This window comes from Protobothrops mucrosquamatus, unplaced genomic scaffold, assembly GCF_001527695.2.
Source record: "Protobothrops mucrosquamatus isolate PMUCROS unplaced genomic scaffold, P.Mucros_1.0 scaffold1100, whole genome shotgun sequence".
Taxonomy (NCBI): Eukaryota; Metazoa; Chordata; class Lepidosauria; order Squamata; family Viperidae; genus Protobothrops; species Protobothrops mucrosquamatus.
In genome coordinates, this window is record NW_015387322.1 from 164,892 (window position 1) to 187,107 (window position 22,216).

General features: G+C 38.7%; 1 protein-coding gene across 2 annotated transcripts in view; it reads left to right on the forward strand.

Moving 5' to 3' along the window:
• GRHL1 (grainyhead like transcription factor 1) overlaps positions 1 to 3,000 on the forward strand; it is a 65,828-nt gene extending 62,828 nt beyond the window's left edge. For both annotated transcript variants that reach the window (XM_015820255.1, XM_015820254.1), the window contains exon 16: positions 438 to 3,000. In XM_015820255.1, coding sequence (XP_015675741.1) covers positions 438 to 552 — 115 coding nt within the window. In that variant the 3' untranslated portion in view covers positions 553 to 3,000. The remainder of the gene's footprint in view (positions 1 to 437) is intronic.
• Positions 3,001 to 22,216: the final 19,216 nt, after the last annotated feature.

A 22,216-nucleotide genomic window follows, 5' to 3' on the forward strand; every position in this document is an offset into this window, starting at 1 on the left:
CTGAAAGTTAAGCTTGTTTATAGTTTGCAAATGACCTTTTTATTTACAGTGAACTAAAACAGAATAGGCTGCAAGAGGTAAAAAAAAAAAAAAGGTCGATACCTATAGAAGTTATGACATTTACCTTAACGTCTTAGTGTTTTCAAGGTTTCTGGCTAATAGACTTATAATGCCTTGGACTGATTAAATTTCCTCCGCGGCATGCTTAGAAACTAGTCTATACTGGCATTTTTTTTTCTTGTTAAGTGGAAAGTACAAAGTCTTTGCTTAATATAATATAATTTCCTCACTGAGAAGAATGCGTTACTTTGCTAGGCTAATCAAAATATTCTGCTGATTATGACAGTAGGTCCAAAGATGCTAACTTGTTTTGGTTCTGACAGTTTTTGGTTCAGCTGTGATACGTCCTGTTCTTAATACCCCATTTTTTTTCTTAGTATTTTAGTGAATATGGATGATAATATTGTGAAGCATTATTCCAATGAAGACACCTTCCAGTTACAGATAGAAGAAGCTGCTGGATTTTACAAACTCACTCTTACTGAAATCTGAAACCTAATTTGTTGGGCTCCTTGTGGGATCTTTCAGTGAAGGCTCTAAATACAAAACCTCTTGTTTTTGTCCTCAGGATGTAAATGTGTTTTTAAGGAAGAAGTCATTTTATTCTTCCAAAGAAGAATACCTTTTTTAAAATAAATAAATAAGAATTATCAATTGATAAATCAGGCCTTTTGGCTGCAACACTGCACTTGAAACAGAAGAACAGACATTGATTTTATTTTATTTTAAAAAAATGAAATTTGCATATATAACCAAAGCACGATTAAAATGAACTTGTTATATTATCAACACATTCCCTTATCCATTAAATATGTGTGTAAGTTTCTTTATCAGCTCAGAACCTCCAAACTCTTTGGTGCTCATAGGAGTTTCAGAAAAGTGTAGGACTGGATTGTTGTGATGTTTACAGCTGCCCAGAGCATAAGACTATAATTTTCTGCTACAATTTCTTGTTTCTTGCTTTGTGAAGAACTTTCTTTAACTGTGTGTAGCCCACTGATGAAATATATGTATATATAAGTGCAGTGTATTTTGAAGGGTTGTAAATGTGTACATAGATTATATTATATATAATGTTCAGGATATACAGTGGTATGATTAGATATCTATGTGCGTGCATAACACAAAGCATATGGTGAAGCCAACCTGAAAAGGCTATATGTATATAAATATATCACTAAGAAAAGCAATCTTGGTGCTAAATTAAATTTTTGTTGAGCATATTCAATCTCTTGTAAGGGAAAATAGGTAAAAGGACATTTTTGCATACTTTATTTAATTTCTTTTTATTATGACATGAAACTAGCTCATCTACCCAATGATCATAGTTAAAGAAGCATTAAGCATCAAAACTGGTTATTAGTGACTTTGGGCTTCAATTCTCACTGCAATTTCAAACACTCTTATTTTCTTTGTTCCAAAATGTAGGTACCTACCATTTTAATACATGAAACAGAGATTGTTTTCTCACCATTTTCCATTATAAATTAGAGTCCATTTGCAAAGTTTATGGCACAGATGCTTCCAAAAATAAGCTCTGCAAGCTGCTAGCAAACAATAGTGCTGGTTCATTTAACAGGTTAGGGTCATTATGTAGTTTGTTTTGTGCAGGGATTTCCAAGCTGTGCAAAGCCCAAAATGGCAGTTTAAGAAGATTGTAATTTAGTCAACAAAAAGTTATTACACAAAACATAACTTAAGACAATATGTGAGCCAGACAGCATAATGGGATTCCTAATGGAGTCCTAGTTGCACAGGTATGAAATGAATTCAGTATATGTTTTGAGGCGAAACTGATGTAGCCAATCAGGAGACACACATTATCTACTACAACTAGCCAACAGAATACTTGTTATTTCTTTTTATTTGGGCTACATGTTTATTTTGCAATATTATTGAAAGTATTGATCATGATATCTATGAATATCCTAAGCCAAGATATTTGACACAATGCTTTCTCCATACAACCTGCCTGTACACTATATAATATGTGACCTTACACTTACTCTAGATTCCTTATGGTCAGACTCCTACTTTATTTAATATGGTTAGGTTTGTATATTGCTTTTATTAATCATTTTGAATGTCTTTTATAGGGCTCAAAAATATTTTGTGCAAATATAGACAATAGCAGAGAGAGAAAAACATCCACACGAAGCCCATTTCAAAATGGCACTCAAATGATAAACCTGCATTGTTGGCTGGCTCATGACTTTTCTGTCACAGCCTTCCCCAACCTCCCGACATGTTGGCTAGGATAATGCAACAGGCTAGCACAAAGTTTTGTCTGGAATTTTGAACACTTAGACTCTTTGCTATTTGATTCCTTTATCTATTGTGTGCAGTTCTTATTACCACTATTATTATTATAATTATTATTAGTATTATGTATATTGCATAGCAATAGAATCCTGAGAAATGTTGAACAGATTGTATATGTTGAAGCAAACCCAAAGAGAATCCTTCCTAAAAGAAAAATCTAATAATTTTAATAAACTCTAGTAACTGTAAATAGTCATGCATTTACAGATTAAAGATTAAATAGATCTTGTTGACGAAAACTAGCAAGTTTCTGAATATACTGTCATTAATAATTCAGAATTGGAAGGAATATATTATATCAAGAGAATTTTTGTATCTGTAAACATGCATGACAATTTGTCATTTGTAGAAAATTGAGGTTTTGCTACAGATAAAAATGAGTAAATATAAGATGTTTCTCTATTAAGAATGAATGCACTCATGGTTATATTTATATGTAATGTATGAATTAAACTGTTGATTTATTTTGTGGGACATGGGGCTTTTAACCATAGCCATACTTGTAGAGTTCAATGGAAGTGATTTTGCCCATGTTTGCTTTTATGTGTCTGTGTAATTGAACATTTGCTGTAAGGCAAGAGCAATTAAATTTTATATGTCCATTTGTAATCATTCAGTTAACTTTGACTGGTATTTGTTATACGTTGAGGCGGGTGTTTACTCAAAGCAAGGAAAGGCCACACAATGCCCACAGATATCTAAAACTGAAATCTTGTTTTCCTTCACATCTACTTCACAGCTTTTTTTGAAAATAGAAAGTTCTTCTGGATAATAAAATTATTTAAAAAGCCAAAAAGAGATAAAGAGAGATATTAAATAAGTTTAGTGTAATCCTATTCTATTCCATTTATAAAAAGACCTCTTTACAATATAAGACAAATTATTATTCTTTTGATTAAAATGAGATGGGATGTGGGTGAGTTTCAAATGAAGAAAATCTTTATGTTGGTATACTGCCCAAGTAAAGCATCTTTTGGAATGTTTTCCTCTTGTAAAACAGAATTGGTCCTCATTACACAGCGTGTAATATTTGTAAATTAAACCTCATCTGCATTTCCTATTTATATCCCCTTCCCCACCATTTGCTAATAGTAAGATTACATTTTCTTTTGTTACTATATACTACAGTACATCTAACATATCATTTCATTTAACTTCATTTTTCATAATGAATATTTCCCATTACATTTCTTTTTTTAAAAAAATATTTAAGTAATTTGTAAAGAATAGTCGGTGTGCCCTATTTGGTGATTTTTAAGTATTTCGTATACACTTTCCCTGTGGAAAGGCATATAGAAGACATTTCCACACTGTTAGTATTTCTATTTTCCAATCAGTCTCAAATCTATTTGAAACTGGTTTACATTTTTTGTGCTAATTGCAACTGGGCTGTTGATATTGAAACGCATGCAGATTTGTCAATCCCAGCTCACCCTCTTTCCCTCCCGGTGACCAATAGGAATATGCAAACTATTCCATCCAATCAGTGTCTATACCCCAAGATCTATAAAGAATTCTCTTTAATGGGAAAATGGTCCTCTCCCCAGCACTGCAGGGGAATAGTTGGAGCTGCCTGGAAACTTCATGATTTGAAGGAAAAGTAAGCTCAAACCCAATTCTATTGCAGGTATAACAGATGATCCTGGGGGAACAAAGAAGACTAAATTTGTTCCTGAAAGGTATACAAAGCTGCTATTGTGATTATTGATAGCAGCATACCTGTTGTTGCAGCCACCCTGGCACATGTTAAATAAAGGCTGATGTGAATCTACTGTTTGGGAACTCCCCTGATGTGCATTACAATTTCTCACAATGCCAGTAATATCTCTGTGTTAAGGTCATTAGAGAAAATTAACACACATGTATGTACACACAGAGTTTATCATCTCCAGCTAAAGCTGTAGCCAAGGGCTCAGAAGAGATACACGCTGAAGATGTTACCTAATGAAATGTCTGCAAGAAAACAGTGAAGACTAAAAAGCACCTCAGAGAGGAAATATATTAGCAATTCCAAGTGCTAATTCACGGTCTGCTACACTATAAGCTCCATTGAACTTGGTAGAACCGCGCTCCTTTGAGTAAACATGCATATAATGGCTTAAGACACAGTTTGAGACCAAGTAATGTATCAGGTGACAAAGTGAGCTTCCATTACTTGCTCCAGTTCCTGTCAATCTAGCAGTTTGAAAACATGCAAATGCTAGTAGATAGATACCACTTTGATGGAAAGGTAACAGCATTCCAAGGACATTTGGCATATAGTCATGCCAGCCAAATGGCCGTGGAAACATCTTCAGACAATGCTGGGTCTTCAGCTGTGAGTCGGAGATGAGCATCGTCCCGTAAAAGTCAGACACAGCTAGCAGGGAAAACATTTACCTTTATAGGAAACTAAATAGTGTCTGCTGTCATACTGTCTCTCTCTCACACCAACATAAAAGTCAGGAAGATTTTCTCACCTGTTGCTCTTGATGTGTGTACACATTTCCTCACAATTAAGAGCTAACAAGATCCACCTCAGGGCTCTGTCTCATTATAATTGAACTGCTTGGGCAATTGCCTGAATAAATACCCTTTGCTTTGTTCTGGCTTATAACGTACCACATATGGGGCTGAAGGAACAGATCCCAGTGGGGCAAAATAATCTTCAAAGCTAACTCCTTTCCCTTGTATGAAGATGTGACACAACGGAGGAATTAACAGATTTGTTGAGTAGGCTGAGCTCAAAATCCTGTTTAGCTATTAAGTTCTGATTTGAGATAAGTAAAAAAAAACATGCTTGTCGTCACCTCCTTGCTACCTTCAATATTATATTATAACACAGTCAATTAACTTATCAAGGGTGTCCCGAGGGTACATCAAAAACGTGAAAAACAGACTGAGTTTCTATCACACTGCTGTGGCTATGAGCTTAATTTTTTGATGCTACATGATACTAATTGTGGCTACAGATACTTTCCTTGACTGTACAAGGGTCTGCTTGCTGTAATTATTTAAAAAGAACACCTATATCTTCCTTCCCACACACATTATATATTTAAACAGAAAATGGGCCTGTGGCAAAGCTGTAGGCTTTAACACTGCTTTTATTTCCAAGATTTCCAAGAAAATAAAAATGATGGGCGGGTGCAGCCAGTGCAGGGTTTCTTGCAAAATCAAAAAGGAGACAAAGGTGAGCTGGAGAGGTAGGAAATTTGTAAGGATTTACTGTAGTAGAAGTAGCAGAGAGCAATGACCTCAGTTTACTTTTCTGTTGAATGAGTCTTTTGTGAGTGACCATGCCCACAGCTTCTAAAATATCTAATATCCCTATTGTACTAGAGATGTTTCTACTTCTGTTATAGCAATTCATTGCCCTCTGATTACAGGACAAGTTAAATGAGAATAGAAAAGCACTGATCCTGTAACTGCTCGGTTTAGCATACTGAATCAAGACACTGCAACAGAATAAGATAGTAAGTGAACAGTACTGATTTGACTCTAAAAAGAAAAGAATTAAAATTGGAATGCCTGCACAGCATATTCTTTAATAATGTCCTGTCCCAAGGAAAGGATATTCTGAAATATTTACTGAATAACTCCTTTCAAATATTAACATTTTCAGCTTGTAGATGTTCCTGTGACTTTGTTTCCTACTAGCTGTGGATACACAAAATTCCCCTTCCACAGTTTGCTTAACTTCCTATTAACTGCAGCAGATGAGGGTTTTCTTTGCATTTTTCTTTTTTTCACTTTTATATCAAAGTGACTTAGCTGTTTTGAAAAAGTTCAAAAGGTGAGAGAAAATCAGTTAATAATTTCTTTTTTCCTAACTAAGTTTCCATATCTGGACCACACAAATCTGTATGATGAGTAGAGGGGCAGGAAAGAGAGACAGGAAACCTATTCTATGCTGCTCTTTAGTGGTTATCCAAATTTTTTTTTGCCCAAATCTGGCCCAACAGGTGGCTATTTTTACCCATGATCTTACTATTCATAGCCCAAAAATACATAGTATCTGACCAGGTGAAGTTTATCCGAGGTTTTGGACTTGTTTGTGTGTTTTGCATAGGCACAAAATGGCAGAGGGTTTTTTGACTTTGCAGAAAGTATGCTTTTTTCATGCCTTTGTTAAATTGGTCTTGGTATCTACTTTTGTTTATTAAACTTATATGTCACCTATCTTGCCAAGGCGACTCTGTGCAGCTTACAATTAATCAATAAAAATGCCAATATAAAACATTAAAACAATAAACACATTAAATTAAAATTGACCACGATGGAGAGAAAGGGAGTAAGATGCACACTGGGGATGGAAAGGAGATAGGTCTTCTCTAATCCATTAGCCACCTCTAGAATGACATATCCCCATTGGGGCCCAGGCTAATTTCTTCAGCCCTTTTCAGAAAGCCAAAAGAATGGGATCTCACCTGGGGGGGAGGGGGCAGGAGAACAGGAGCCATGACAGAAAAGGCTCTTCTCCTGGACCTCAAGATTTGATCAAAATAATGAGAACCACCTGCATTAAAGAATATCATGGATTATTTTATGACTGATTGGGTCAGTGAACCAGCTAGACAAATTTTTAAATTAAAAGAGTGGGTGACAAAGGCTTGTTTTTTCCTGTTCAAACTGTGCTTCCCATAAAATAAAAAATAAATAAACGAAGTACATCAAATGATGTCTAAGAAGACACAAGGGGGTAAAATACAGAAAATACGGTATAATACAGTAAATGCTTTTTTAAAAAAAATGAGTGAAGATTTGAAGTAGGCCAGAGCAGGAAACATTTGACAAAGACTGCTGGAACTCTGCTTTATTGTTGTATGGTATAATAACAGAATCTTGAAAGTTTGACAGAGATTTTCTCTCTTTTTCTCTCAATCTTTGCCCCCCTCCCCATGCCCCCTGTCAATAGGCAAGAGAATCAAGGCATAGCAATCGCAAGGGTTTGTTTTTTGTTTCCATCTTCTCCTTTTTTTTCAGGTCTAAACTTGCGCTTACTGCATTACTGCTTTTGCATTGCTTCTTCAAATCTATCTTCATATTCCCCACTCCAGTGTTTTTCAACTTTGGCACCTTTGAGAGCTGTGGATTTCAGCTCCCAGAATTGGACAGTCTGGGAATCTGGCAGGGGAATTCTGGGTTTGAAATTCACAAATCTTGAAGTTGCCGAGACTGAAAAACACTGGTCTATGCCATTATAGCAACTGTTTCAGAACTGAGGAAAAGAAGTGATCCCTCCCAGATATTGGCATCATCTGCTACACAGGATACCAGATGGGTCTTCCTTGCTCTAAGGAATTCAAGTTTTACTGCAATTTGCCTCATCAATCTTCTACTTTGACATCATGCTAACAGTACAAACAATAGCATCTCTTTGCAAGAACATGTTACGATTTGACTTAAAAGCGAATGGTTAAATTTGAGCAGGCAATTTTTTTTCTTTTGATTTAAGCTCAATGTCTTTCACAAATGAAACACACATTGTCAGAAGTAAGCACTGCTGAGTTTCCCAGTTGCTTCCCAAAAATTCTTATAGAATTATAGCTACAGTATGCTCCTTCAGAGACTACCATCACCCGCAATTATTCCTGGGACAGAAACCTTTGTAAAATCACTATAGCAAAGGTCTTTCTGAGGAGCCATGCTGGCTGAGGAATTCCGGGAGTTGAAGTCCACAGACCTTAAAGTGGGCAAAGTTGAAAAACACCATGTCTAGACAGGCTAAGAAGTGTGCTGAGGTTCAGCCTGACTACAGGTAAAAAGATTGTAATTATCTGTTTCTGGAGAATCTCTGGAAGAAGGAAACTGGACTGAAGTTTTTGATTATTGCAGTTTATAACATGCAGTTTATAGAGGTTCTGACTCTTAATCTGTTGCTGGTTTCTATCTTAATCATGTCTACTCGATGTTTATTGGAAAGAGACGTATGATCTGGCTGAGTGTCTTGCGTTGGTTTCAAAGCTAGCAGTTTGAGCTTTGTACTTAAACACGGGGTTGAGTGGCCAGGAGTCATGGGATCAAGTTGTAGCCCTTTGTTCAGCTGCCCTTGGCAGGCACACATGAATTGTAATTAATATTTGAACAGACTTTGAAAACTAAAGTGTACATTTTTCCGCATAAGTCAAAACACACTGTCAGTATTGTAAATGGGGAAAAATGTCATCTGCTAAAAATAGTAAATGTCTTTGCATGTAATATATTCAGTGTATTTACTGAACATTTACAAACACAGAATATGAATTTATTTTTAACCCATTAATCAAGTTCATGATAATAAAGACTATTATTTACAATCGGTTTATTCATAATAGGCTAGTAGTTGCTTAATTCTCAACTATTTTGTAAGTGGGGACCAATCCTCTGAAGAAAGAAGTCTCTATCTTCAAAATTTTTAGGATTTATCAGCATAAGGAGCCACTAAACAGACTATAGCATGGATGGTCTCACAAAATGGCTCTTATGAGAAGAATTCTCTGGTGACAAAATGGCTGCCATGGGCTGTGTGGCCTATCACAAAACACCTAATTTACTAGGGCTACTGGATTTGGTTGCACAAAATCAAGATAACCACTAAATACCACCAATTAGTTAGCATTTTCTGTACATTGACTTACAAGCATTCATTTAGTGACCTTTGAAAATACAACAGTATTGACAAAAAATGACTCATGAGCAGTTTTCACACTTACAACCGTTGCAGCATCCCCATGATCATGTGACCAAACTTCGGTCATTTGCCAACTGGCATGTATTTATGAGAACTTGCTGGGGTCATGTGATCACCATTTGTAACCTTCCTAGCTGGCTTCCGACAAGCAAAGTCAATGAGGGAAGCCAGATTTGCTTAACGACCACATGATTCACTTAACTGCAGTGATCTGCTTAACAATTATGGCAAAAAAGGTTGTAAAATGAGGTGCAACTCACTTAACAACTGCCTCGCTTAGCAACAGAAATTTTAGACTCAAATGTGGTCATAAGTTGAGGACCACCTGTATAAGAGCCAGTTTGGTCTAGTAGTTAAGGCACCAGGCTAGAAATTGGGAGACCATGAGTTCTAATCTACTTTAGGTATGAAAGGCAGCTGGGTGAACTTGGGCCAGTCACTCTCTCTCTCAGCTCAACTCACTTTACAGGGTTGTTATGAGGAAAATAGGAGTATTAGATATGTTTGCTGCTTTATTTATAAAAATAGTAAAGGCGGGCTGTAAAATAAATCTCTTTGCTTCCCTCTAGCAGTTTAGATGTTTAAAACCCAGATCTGCCAGTCCCACATTCACTAGTAATTTACCATTCCTCTACCACCCCTCAATATTACACCTGTGTTTTTTTTCTAGATAAAAAGACACATTTCCAAAGCACTGGGTTTCAACCAAATAGTTTTTTTTTAATTCTCTTTGGATATTTATTTAAGCTCCAATTGACTGTGGACAATCACTTAAATATGAGCCAGCAGTGTGCTGCAGCTGCCAAAAAAGCCAACACAGTCCTAGGCTACATACATTAACAGAGGGACAGAATCAAGATCATGTGAAGTGTTAATACCACTTTATAATGCCTTTGTAAGATCACACTTGCACCTGCATCCAGCTTTGGTTGCCACAATGTAAAAAGGATGTTGAGACTCTAGAACAGGAGTGTCAAACTGCTGGCCCATGGGAAGCCACGCCCGCCCCAGCTCTGGCAAGGAGAAAAAAGCCACAATATGTCACAACACGTCATGTGACGCAGTGAGTTTGACACCCTTGCTCTAGAAAGAGTACAGAGAAGAGCAACAAAGATGATTAGGGGACTGGAGGCTAAAACATATAAAGAACAATTGCTGGAATTGGATACGTCTAGTTTAATGAAAAGAAGGACTGGGGGTGACATGATAGCAGTCTTCCATATCTCAGGAGTTGCCACAAAGAAGAGGGGGGGGGTCAAGCTACTCTCCAAAACACCTGAAGACAGGACAAGAAGTAATGGATGGAAACTAATCAAGAAGAGAAACAGCTGAGGAGAACAGCTGAGGAGAAATTTCCTGACAGAACAATTAATCAGTGGAACAACTTGCCTCAAGAAGTTGTGAATACTCAGACATTGGAAGTTTTAAAGAAGAGATTGGACAACCATTTGTCTGAAATGGTATATAGTTTCCGGCCTGAGCAGGGGGTTGGATTAGATAGAAGACCTCCAAGGTCCCTTCCAACTCTGTTATTCCGTTATTCTGTTAAAATGTGTTCTGATGCATAAATAGGATGCTAAAAGCTGATCCTCTGCACTGCATTATGCCACATCCTCCTCCTCCATTTTTCTTTTTAATTAGAATAAAATAAAATCAGATGAGGCAGGAGGCTTGGCCAAGCACTAAAGCAGGTATCCACCAGTACCATGTTGGATCTCTCTGGGCTAATTGAAACAATGGTAGAGCAAATTGTCATAATGTTGATTTTCTGCTTTTGAAAATATGATTCTAGGGCTCTTCCTCTCATGCAACTAACCAAGGGACAAAAATCCCAATGCTGTCAGCGCATGTATATGACAATGTCAAGTCATCCTTAGTTGAACTGGTGCTAAAGTGGCATTTTCCCCTTAGGTTTACAGCAACCAGACGGAATTTCAAGGTGTGACATGCTATTCAACTCAAAGGCCTACGTTGTTGGCAGCCTAGAGAGGACGAATCAGCCCAGAATCTCCTGACTATGTGTAGGTATGAGCCTATTCTTTTCACTGCCATTCTTTTTTTCTTTTCTTTTCACCCTTCACATGGAAATTGCTGGAGAGGCGTCAGGTTTCACAAGAGCATGATTGTCTGAAATGAATGTGGTTTCTGAAGCCTCAACTCTGCAAGTCCAGGCAATACTGTTTAGCAGGCTCACCTGGAAGCCTAGTTTTGAAAAAGTTGTGTCGTACTTCTGCAACTCTTGCATAACTCTGGAGTTTTAAAGAAATGCTAAATGCACACTTTTCTGAGATTGAAAGCTTTCAAAGCTCTCTTTCAAAAGTCAAGATTTGCCCTGGCCTGCTCAAAAATGGATGCTACTGGTACCCATTTCAACCAGGGTTTAGCTATATTATGGTAATGAAGTCACACCAGTCAGAAGGAAGGATTGCAACTTGGATAGGTCTTTAAGATTTCTTGGTGGTCTCAAGAAATCTTGAGTTGGTTGTCATCAACTATGGTATCCTTTTAGATTATTGAGAAGGGTTAAGCCTTGGGCATTGTTATACAGTTTTTCTGGACCATATTCAGAACGGAATATGGCATGTGGGGAGGGGGAACTACTGACCAACATTTATAAAACACTGATGTTTGGTTTTCCAAAGGTTTCCATTCTGCCCCTGGTGTTATTCAACATTTGCATACAACTGCTGGGGAGATCATTCAGAATTTTGGAGTGAGGTATCATAAATTATCTTCCTAGCATTATTCCTGCAGATCACTTTTTGGATCGACAAGCACCATCTTGCACAATCAAACACAGCATCTGGGCCAACTGGGCAATTTTCATGTCTGCATTTATTGTATCTTGTCATCTTTGCTTTGGCTTCCATGTGGGTGCTTGCCATCTGTGTTAAAGTGGAAGATGATGCAGGCAACATTGTAGAGTACTGTTCATAGAACAAGGTCATACCACTGTAGGCATTTCTATCACATTTTTTTCAGTATTGACACAATGCCCATTTGCTGCCATACTGCATCATTGCTGACATGGTCACGAAGAAAAATACCTAATGGCCAATGAAGCATGCACATCTCCATGGTGGGTAAAGAGCGCTCAATGCATTTGGTGGTTGGCCAGCACTTGGCGCTCTATAAAGCTACTGGACATACCATTGTTTTATACACCTTAGATTGGCATGCATCAATCACAAAACAGTCCAATGATCTCCTTCCATTGTAACCATGCTTTGTTCACTCTTGCACTTTGTCATTAATTGAGATTTTAGATATATTAATATCTAATTACTGTATATTGCTCCTTGCCATGTAAGTGCAAAAAACCAATTGATATTTTTGAATATAGTCAAATCTAGTAAGGGATCAGATGAAGGAAACTAAAGTAAAATTGAATCCAGACAATACAGAGCTGCTTTGCTCAAGAAGTAACTTGATCTAGGATTCAAAATTCAACGTGGTTTTGGACGCATGGCATTTTCCTTGGAAGAATGGGCCTGAAGTGAAGTTTTTGATTTTCTTCATCATCAGATTCACAGAGAGAGATAAAGTTGGGGAACATCTTTGCCCAATTATAGATAAACTAATGACTGCAACTGATTCTGAGCTAATCAGTTTTGGCAATGGTTATCTATGCTATGGCTACATTCTCCCTCAACTACGGCAACGTATTGTGTGTGCAGCTATTTTTGAAAAGCATCTGGAAATAAAAACTGGTGCTAAATTCAGCCACTAGACTAATTCATACAAAATAAAGGAATCAAACAATAATTGTATGCAGGGCTTTTTTTTTGTCATAGAACGCTCAGAATGGAGTTCCGGCACCTTTTTTGGATGGAACCTTGTAGGGTAGGCAAGGCGGGTTGTATGACGTGTGTGAGTTCCGGCATCTTTTTTTTTTTTTTTTTTTACAAAAAAAGCACTGATTGTATGAAACAATTATTTACTGGGTACAATTTTAGATGTTGGTATTAACCTTTAAGCCCCCAAATGGCTTAGAATCTAACCATGTGAGGGATTATTATGAACTTGCTTGGGCATTAAAATCTGAAAGAAAGTCCTGCTGAAGAAGCTTCTGCTCTCCTGGCACATGGAGAAGACTTTCTCCTGGATTCCCAGGCTGCAGAATGCAGTTCAGCAACACTTGTCTTTGTTCTCTACCTTTAGAAGAGCAATCAAATCATCTCTCTTTTGCCCATGTTTCTGATTGCTAATTGAAGCATTATTTTATTTTATGCCCTTGATTTTTAATATTTCATATTTAATGTTGTTCTGAGTGTTATCAACTTTGAGTGCTCAAATTTAATAGAAAGATAATACGTAAATAATAACTGTGGGGGTGCTATGTGTGACTGACAGTTCTAATGCTGAAAACTGTTGTTTTGCATCAGCAGGCTCTCTTTTTGTGGGGAAAGTCTTACATATTTTTCACTAACTCAGTTCTGGGGACCACTCATATTTTCACCTACTTTCATAGCAATGAATCACATTGTGGGATAAGGTAATGGGACGCTATTGAAATTTTGGGCGTTTTTCGAACACGGTGGCTTGTTAATTCACAAACTGGTTGTCTTGGCCAGCATCACTCCTATTTATTGCAATATAAACAGAATTACTTCCTTTCACTATTTCGGATGCTCTTTATACGCCAGATTATATATATTTTTCCTATAGGGACATGTTTCCAAACAAAATAATGGATTACATCTGTCTGCTTTTAAATTTTTTAAGGAATGTTTATGTAAGTCCCCAAATAACCTAATAAAGATTATTATTTTTATTATGCCATCTTCCTATGTAATTTATTCAAATGAGTGTAAAGGAAAACAGGTCAAATGGGGCGGTGGAGAGAGAAGGGGCTGCGTAGGTGACAGGTTACATGTCCTACCCTCACAGCTCAGTGAGATAACATGCAAGTTCCCTCCATTCATTGATTTCCTCAATGCTGAAGATAATGGGATCATTTCTTCAAAGTAATTGCTCTTATTTACTCAGGCAGTTTAGGGTTATTGCACTCCATGTTTGCAAAGCCTCTAATGGCAGAGACCCTGAACTTGGTCAGTGTTCTTGTAATACAAATGAGAGGTACTTTTAAGTGAAACTGGGTAGATAAGCAAACATTCTGATTTTGCTGGCCTTGCAGCAGTTTAATATCAAATTAACATGGCATCCATCAGCAGGTTGGGTTTGAAATAAATATATTTTCCTGAAGTTCTCTAATGTGACAACTCAGGCAAAATATTTTAATAGATATTCTTCAAATTATTAAAAAAAACACCTGTTGATTATTCATGAAATATAAAACACCAGGCATTTGATTTCCACACATCATGATACATTCTAGTCACTGTCTTTCCAAAACTTTGCCAAGGAAACTGCAAGGACTAGTCTTTATATTCATTTTTTAATTTGTTTTGTTTATATTCATTAAGAGTAATGGAATGGAACTAAATCAAATCAGGTATCAAAGTTAGGCTTGGAATTTGGGGAGTACTAACCAGAGGAACGGGTTATCTGGATGGCTATGAGTGTTGTTTGTGGAACAATACAGCAAATTATTTGTTGTTATTTTTTTAATATCTATGCCTATATTGCTTTTAGGGTGTATAGGTTGGTTAATCACATCTTGCCCGCATTAAAAACTTGGAGTTTGGGAGATAGTACTTTGGCACAGATTTTGAATGAGTATTGAGTATTCCTTATTAATGAGTATTCCTTATTCAGTTATGGTTAGGGTTCGCTTAGGAATATTATTATTTATTTAGGAATGTATTTATTCCTTTAGGAATATTATATAGAAACTCCTGTTGAATGTGCAAGTACATATTTTGGAACAGTGACAGAAATCTTGGGATTTGTAACAATAGCATAAAACCAGCATATCAGTTTGGCATCTTTTTGAGAAGACACTCAATTTCAGGGTTTGTATTTTCAGGTGCACTTACACTGAGTAAGCCTCTGGGTTTTTAGTTAGTTCCTATGACAGCTTCTGGGTAGGGCTTTTTTTTAATGAATGCTCTTTTCCCCCCTTTTTTTCCCTAAAAAGACTTGTTTTCCTTTTGCCCAAATGTGGCTTGACATTTTCTGCTGCAGTGCCTTGAGTGCTTATTAGCTGCAGAAGAAGCAAACATCTTAATCCTGTCAGGCTCTTTCTATTCTCTACTATAGAAATGTACATTGTTTCTGTTTTTCTTTGGCTTGCTCCTTTTGTGGCTATGACTCAGTTATATCTGTCTGCCCCAAATATGTTTATAAATCACTTTTGTACTCTGTGTTAAGTGAAAGAGAGTAGCTTGGTTCTTGCTTCCTTGTGAGTAAACTGCCTCTGCTTGGGCCAGTCATTCTCTCTCAGCCTCTCTCAGGAAGGTCATGGCAAGCCACTTCCGAAAACATTACCAAGAAAACAGCACAGACTTGTCACCAGGAGTCAAAGTCAATAAACAAAACAAATAAAAAAAAATGTTGCCACACAAACTGCAACTACCAAGTAAAACTTCCACAACTTGATCCAAGTATTATGCTGGATTTTAGGACTACCTGATCTTGACAGCAAATGCCTGGATGATCGGTCAGTGGCAGCCACCTGTCTCTCTTGGTTACAGATTTTTGCAGCAAGATTAGCAATCCTAATGATAACAAACAGCTTGGGGTTTTCTGCCATCCCCCACAAGATGTTGTTTTCTTCTCATCTTCAGCTCATGAATGAGAGAGACTTTAGTCAACTGAGTGTCATGTTCCGAAAGAAGTGACTTTTCAAAGAACTTTGAGGCATAATTACCTTAAAGAATCCTTTAATGAGTTACATAATCTGGCACGAATGAATGCCTACTTTTGCTCTTGAAGCAATGTGTAGGCTAAATAAGATATGTCTGCTTCTTCACATATGTCAAGCAATAACATCCAATGTTAGCAGACTTGACACTGAGCTTTACTATTATTTTTCCCCTTAAGAAGAATCAGAGACAACCTCAAGATATTTAAAATATAATTTGCCATCCATCATGTTTGAGGCAAGTCAGGTGACCAGGAATAAGTGAGATTTGAGAGGCTCCTATTGGTTATTTTAGACCAGTGATGGCGAACCTTTTAGAGACTGAGTGCCCAAAAACCACCCCGCCCCCGCCCTGCCCGCCATCCCATGCCCCGCCTCCCTGCAGGGCCACCCACCTCCACGGCCCGCCGCAACAGATCGCCCAGGCGGCCCAGCAGCGCCATGGTGGCCACACCCTCCACCCGCGCCCTGCATCATCATCTGCTCATGACGGAGCGCAAGGGCAGAGTCTTGTCCCTGCTACCCGGCTGCCATGTCCTTGGCTGCGCTGCTCTGCGCAGGCCGCACCCAGGGGTGACTCTCCTCCGGGGGGGCTGCTGGTGAGGAGGGGGCCATGGGGGGAGGCAGGGCTGGGGCGAAGGCACGCGTGCCCACAGAGAGGGCTCTGAGTGCCGCCTCTTGCACGCATGCCATAGGTTCGCCACCACTGTTTTAGACTGATGTAGATAAGTCTCCTCCTCCCTCCTGGTTCCTGGTAAACTGCATCTGCCGTCATTGATGGAGTGGTGCCTGAAATATAAGGAGCACTATTTGCTGGGGCTTGATGTGGACAATAAATGAGGGTAATGGACCCGATGAGCGACCCAGATTGGATCCTGCAATGAGGTTAACATGCAGAAATGAAACAACCCTCAGTGACTTCCTGATCAGTACACAGAGAGATGGGAGAGAATGAGGACTGGAGCATGGCCTAGAAGCAAATGTTTAAACTGCAGAGAAAGGTGGTCAGCCTTATGGCTGGTGTCTTTTCATTTAAACTTCCAGACTAACCAGGAAATCAAGATGACAGTGAAGTTGGGCCCCCCCAACCTAGAAGTCTTATTTTTTTAACATCAGATTAGTTTGCAACCCTGGCTTTTTCTCAGCTGGTGTGACTTAGGGACAGTTAACTACTGTATGCTTTATTTACATTATACCTTGACTACTGGCTGTGCTTTAAAGTGAGGCTGGCCTTAAAGTGAGGCTGGCCTATCTATGCACTTTATCTGCATATGGAAATTGCAATGGATACAAAATGTGGCAGCAAGGCTGCTTACTGGTACTAAGTCCGGACATCATATGATGGTTACACTAAAAGATCTGCAGAAGTTGCCAACTACCTACTGTATGACCTTCAAAGCTCTAACTTAGGCCTTGACTATCTGAGAAACCAGCACTTCTACTATACCTGTCCTGTTACTTGGATCAGAAAGAGAAATTGTTTCAAAGAGCTGCTAGCTGCCAGAGGCTTGGATGTCTAGTCCGTGGGAAAGAACTGGAATGCATTCCTATGGAGATGCCTTTGATTCCCTTCTCCCAGAAGTTAGGAAAATGATGAAAACTTAACCGTATGCCAAATTTTGCACTGTTAACTAAACTGATTTGGAGTTTGTTAAGAGTGATTTTAAATTTGCCTTGATTTTAGTATAATTATAATACTTGACTTTAGTATTTTATAATTAATATTGTAATTTCTCTGGTTGTATGGAGCACAGGGGATGTACGGTCCTTCTAAATCGGGATGCTCCCCTTGTCATCTGATGAGTTGAGCCTGATCAAAGACCAGAAAGGACTGAAAAAAAATCACTCGGCACTTTTCCAATAGGCACTAATCCCAAATGCCTTGTAGGGTTTCAAGACATCTTGGAAGACATTTGATCCACAGGGGAGATGCCTAATGACTTCCATGAGGTCACTGTGACATTGTGACTATAAAAATAAAGAAAACAAATCAGACTGCAGAAATTATAGCGGTATCTCACTGCGGCCCATCATAGGAAAGATCTTTGCCTGCATTCTCCTGAACAGACTTGTCACTGTCTTGAAAAGGAACCTCCCAGAGGTGCATTGTGGCTTTCAGCCGGCATGGAGTACAGCAGCTATGATATTTGCCATGAGGCAAATCCAGGAGAAGAGCATCAAGCAGAACAAGCCTCTTTATTCTGTCTTCACTAACTGGACAAAGGTATTTGACACCGTAAACAGAGAAGCACTCTGAATCATCCCGAGATGTTATGAATGCCCAAAGAAATTAATGAAGTTGACTCAGCTATTCCACAATGGAATGACACAACAGGTTCTTTACAGTGGTGATACAGTACATTTGCCATTTCCAATGAGGTAAAAGAGGATTGTGTGCTAGCTGCAGTCCCATTCAGCCTGTCCTTTACTTGATATTGTCACATGCTGTCCAGGGTCTGAAGAAGGGAGTGTATATCAGATACTGATTGGATGGCTCTCTCTTTGACCTTTGCTGCTTGAATGCACAGATGAAATGCCTCCATACCTTCAAAAAAAACACCTTTGCTGAGATGATTAGGCACACCTAGCACACAAAAGCAGTGCTCTAAGGGTAATGCTGAACAAATCCTCAGATTCTGCTATGCTCTTGAGCTTCACTACCACCTTGAACAAAAGTGAAGCACTTTACCTGCTCATGCCAAATTGAAAGCCCATAGAACAAAAAAAACCACTTAGACAACTGACAAATGTAAACAGCTTCAAATACTTGAAAGCATTATCTCAAGTGATTCTTTGGACAAAGAAATTGACTGCAGGATTGGTAAGACAAGCCAGGTACTGGGATGGCTGCATATTAGAGTGCTCAATCAATACAACACCCATGTCTCCACAATACTGAAAGTTTACAGAACTGTGGTTACCATTTCTCTCCTATATGTATGTAGGTCCTGGACTCCGTAGTGAAAATACATCAAACAGTTGAAAAAATTTCACATGTGCTCTCTCTGCTCCATTCTTGGTATTCATTGGCAAGACCAGGGCTTTTTTTCTCATAGAACGCCCAGAACGGAGTTCCGACACCTTTTTTGGATGGAACCTTGTAAGGTAGGCAAGGCGGGTTGTATGACGTGTGTGAGTTCCGGCACCTTTTTTTTTTTTTAGAAAAAAAAACACTGGGCAAGACTATGTCTCCAACCTGGAGTCTTGGATCACAGGAGGTCCACCAACATGGATTCCCTGATTATCAGAGCCTAGATGAGATGAGGGGAGACACATCATAAAAACGGTGTCTATGTCTTGCAAGTTGCTCTATATTGTACTGGAATTTAGGAAGAGATCTTGACGTTGTACATGTAAACGTTACAAAGACACTGTGAAAAAAAACCCAATGCCACTATCACACCAGCCACGGGAAGTGGAAGCTGTGCTTGCTGACAGAACCCACTGTTGAGTCCTGTGCTATGAAGTCTCCACTAGCTTTGAAGACAGGCACCACCAAAAACTGATAGAAAGCCTTCAGTGGTATGACAAAATAAAACCCACAGTTACTACAACAATGGACTTCCAGTGCCCCCATTGTGCTAGATTCTGTATTTCCAGATTGGAAAGCCATCTCTCTCTCTAGACAGATGAACTGCACAATAGTGTGTCTTCTTCAAACCTAAAGGATTGCCTTACAGCAGGGGTCTTCAAACTTGGCCCTTTTATGACTTGTGGACTTCAACTCCCAGAATTCCTCAGCCAGCATGCCTGGCTGAGGAATTCTGGGAGTTGAAGTCCACAAGTCATAAAAGGGCCATGTTTGAAGACCTCTGCCTTACAGGTAGTCCTTGACTTATGGCTACAATTGAGACTGGAATGTCAGTTGTTGATCAAAGCAGTCATTAAGTGAGACATTATGTGACTGCTTTGCTGAATGACCAGAATCCCAGCATTGTTGTTTTTAACATTGTTGTTGTTAATTGATCTCCTGAGTAATTAAGCAGATGAAGCAAAAGAGTTGCCTGCGAAAGGGCTGCCTGCCAGAGATTCAGCTCCATGTGAGGCTGAAATCCTCTGGGAAGCAGCAGCAGCTTGCAACCTTTCCTCCCAGCTTCCCCAGTGATTTTCTGGATAAGTCAGTAGAGAAGATTGCAAATAGCAACCACATGATTGCAGTGAGCTTGGCAACCAGTTATTAGTATGAACAAGCTGCCAACCACCCATATTGGTGGGATTTTTTTTCCTGCTACAGTAGTTGGTGAACACGCTAAAGAAGGCCAGAGAATTAATAAGCTTCTAATCAGAGTGAGCACTTTTTGGCAAATGAAATCAAGGGGCAGGATAGGGAGCAGTAGTTGGGGCAGTACCTTTCATGCCAGCATTGGTTTCTGCTGACATACGAATTAGCTGGAACAAACACCATAACAAAGTGGATCACAGTTGTTTTATCAAGGGCTTCAAAACGGTATTATTTTGCAAATATAATTTGTAAAAAAAAAGTTCTCATGTTTAAGAAAGTAAGCTAAGAATGCACCTTGCCTTCACTAAGCTGCTTGTTAACAGAAGTATCACCTGTTCTGTTTTATTCGCTTCATGTTATCAGATCAGAACCTTAACACCTCTAGATAAGCTGCAAAATTTCTTAGAGCCATCATTGCTTTAGGTAGGAAAGTACTGCCTTAACTTTAAGGTTTTATAACTATGTAATTTTTAAATTATTTTATGACATTTCATATCTTTTTGTCATACGAGATTGATTACTGAAGGCAATAAAGCTATATCATAATTTTTCTAAGAAAATTTATTATCTAGAAGTGATTGAAGGTTTTGTACTGCTGCCACCCTGGAAAATTCCTAGAAGACTAAGACAAGACGCATGCATTTCTTGGATTGCAAGAAACTTGCTCCAGTTGTAGTTTTGCAACACAGAATTCCTGGAAAAGTCTCTAACTTGTAATATGATACAAACAGCTTTGCACTTCCTTGAAAACATCTTCAGAAATATAACAGTCAGCCACAATCATGTCCTAAAATTACACAAACTTCATCCTATACATATTTAATCCTGCTGTGTTCACTGACTCTTAATCCTAGGTAAGACAGAGAATAAAACTAATTCACCTTGGGGATCCCAACCTTAAGTGTAGGTATTCATGTAGCCACAGATCTCTCCCATGTTTCATAGCAACCAACCTTGCCCTCCAAGGTAGCCAGAGTGCTCTCACTGCACGTAGAAAATGTGTTCACAGACATAAAGGGTAATCCTGTATTCCAGTCCTAGGAATGGGTTTTTTATTTGAATGCCCCCAGGCTCTGCTAATTCCCTCCTGGCTTTTGCTTTCTGGAATTCTGCTCTCTCCAAGTGAGGGAGAATCAAAGATCAAGGAAAACTCACAGCCTCCTCCATTCACTATCCTTGTTTCCATGAACCAGTGATATAGACTGGTTTTGGGGGATGAGAATAGCCTAATTATGTTTGCTCAATGGCCTCCTAAAACTGGTTGCTGACAACTTATCTATAATTTGTCTGCAAGCAGTTAACCTTAACCCTAACCCTAACCCTAACCGGTTCATCTTTCATTCATCTTCCTGCATAAGCCATAATTAAACCATACTATCACTGCCCATAAAAAAGTTCTATTGCATCCCCTACATGAATTGCTAGTCTCTATTATGAGAAATCACTTTGTAACCAAAGCAGATTTACACAAACACGCTCTAGGATACTACTGCTCAGTCAAGGTACAACTGTAGGGAAGATTTATTTATTTATTAAATTTATACGACTTCCCAACTGATATGGGTTACCACGGGTCCTCTGCTTTTGAGAGACTGAAAAGTTAAAGCACAACAGTAGGGCTGCCAAAATCTGGGCAATCGCTAGGTGGCACAGAAAAGATAGAAAAATCTGTTTCAGATTTTGACAGCCCCCAATTGGGTAGGCACATATGGTACTAGTAACCTGACATACAATGGACTTGCATTGTTATCACTGGCCTCTTACATGCTATTTTTGAAACAAAATGTATTTCTCTCCAATATAGCCTAACTAACACATCCCTGCAGTAGATAGATAGATAGATAGATAGATAGATAGATAGATAGATAGATAGATAGATAGATAGATAGATAGATAGATAGATAGATGATAGATAGATAGATAGATAGATAGATAGATAGATAGATAGATAGATAGATAGATAGATAGATAGATAGATAGACAGACAGAGACAGACCGTACGGGTCTGGATGGGGAGGAACAGACTCAGGCTCAACCCCTCCAAGACCGAGTGGCTGTGGCTGCCGGCGCCTCGGCATAGTCAGCTGACTCCATCGCTGACTATAGGGGGCGAAATCTTGGCCCCCTCAGAGAGGGCCCGCAACTTGGGAGTCCTCCTGGATCCACGGCTGACATTGGAAGACCATTTGTCGGC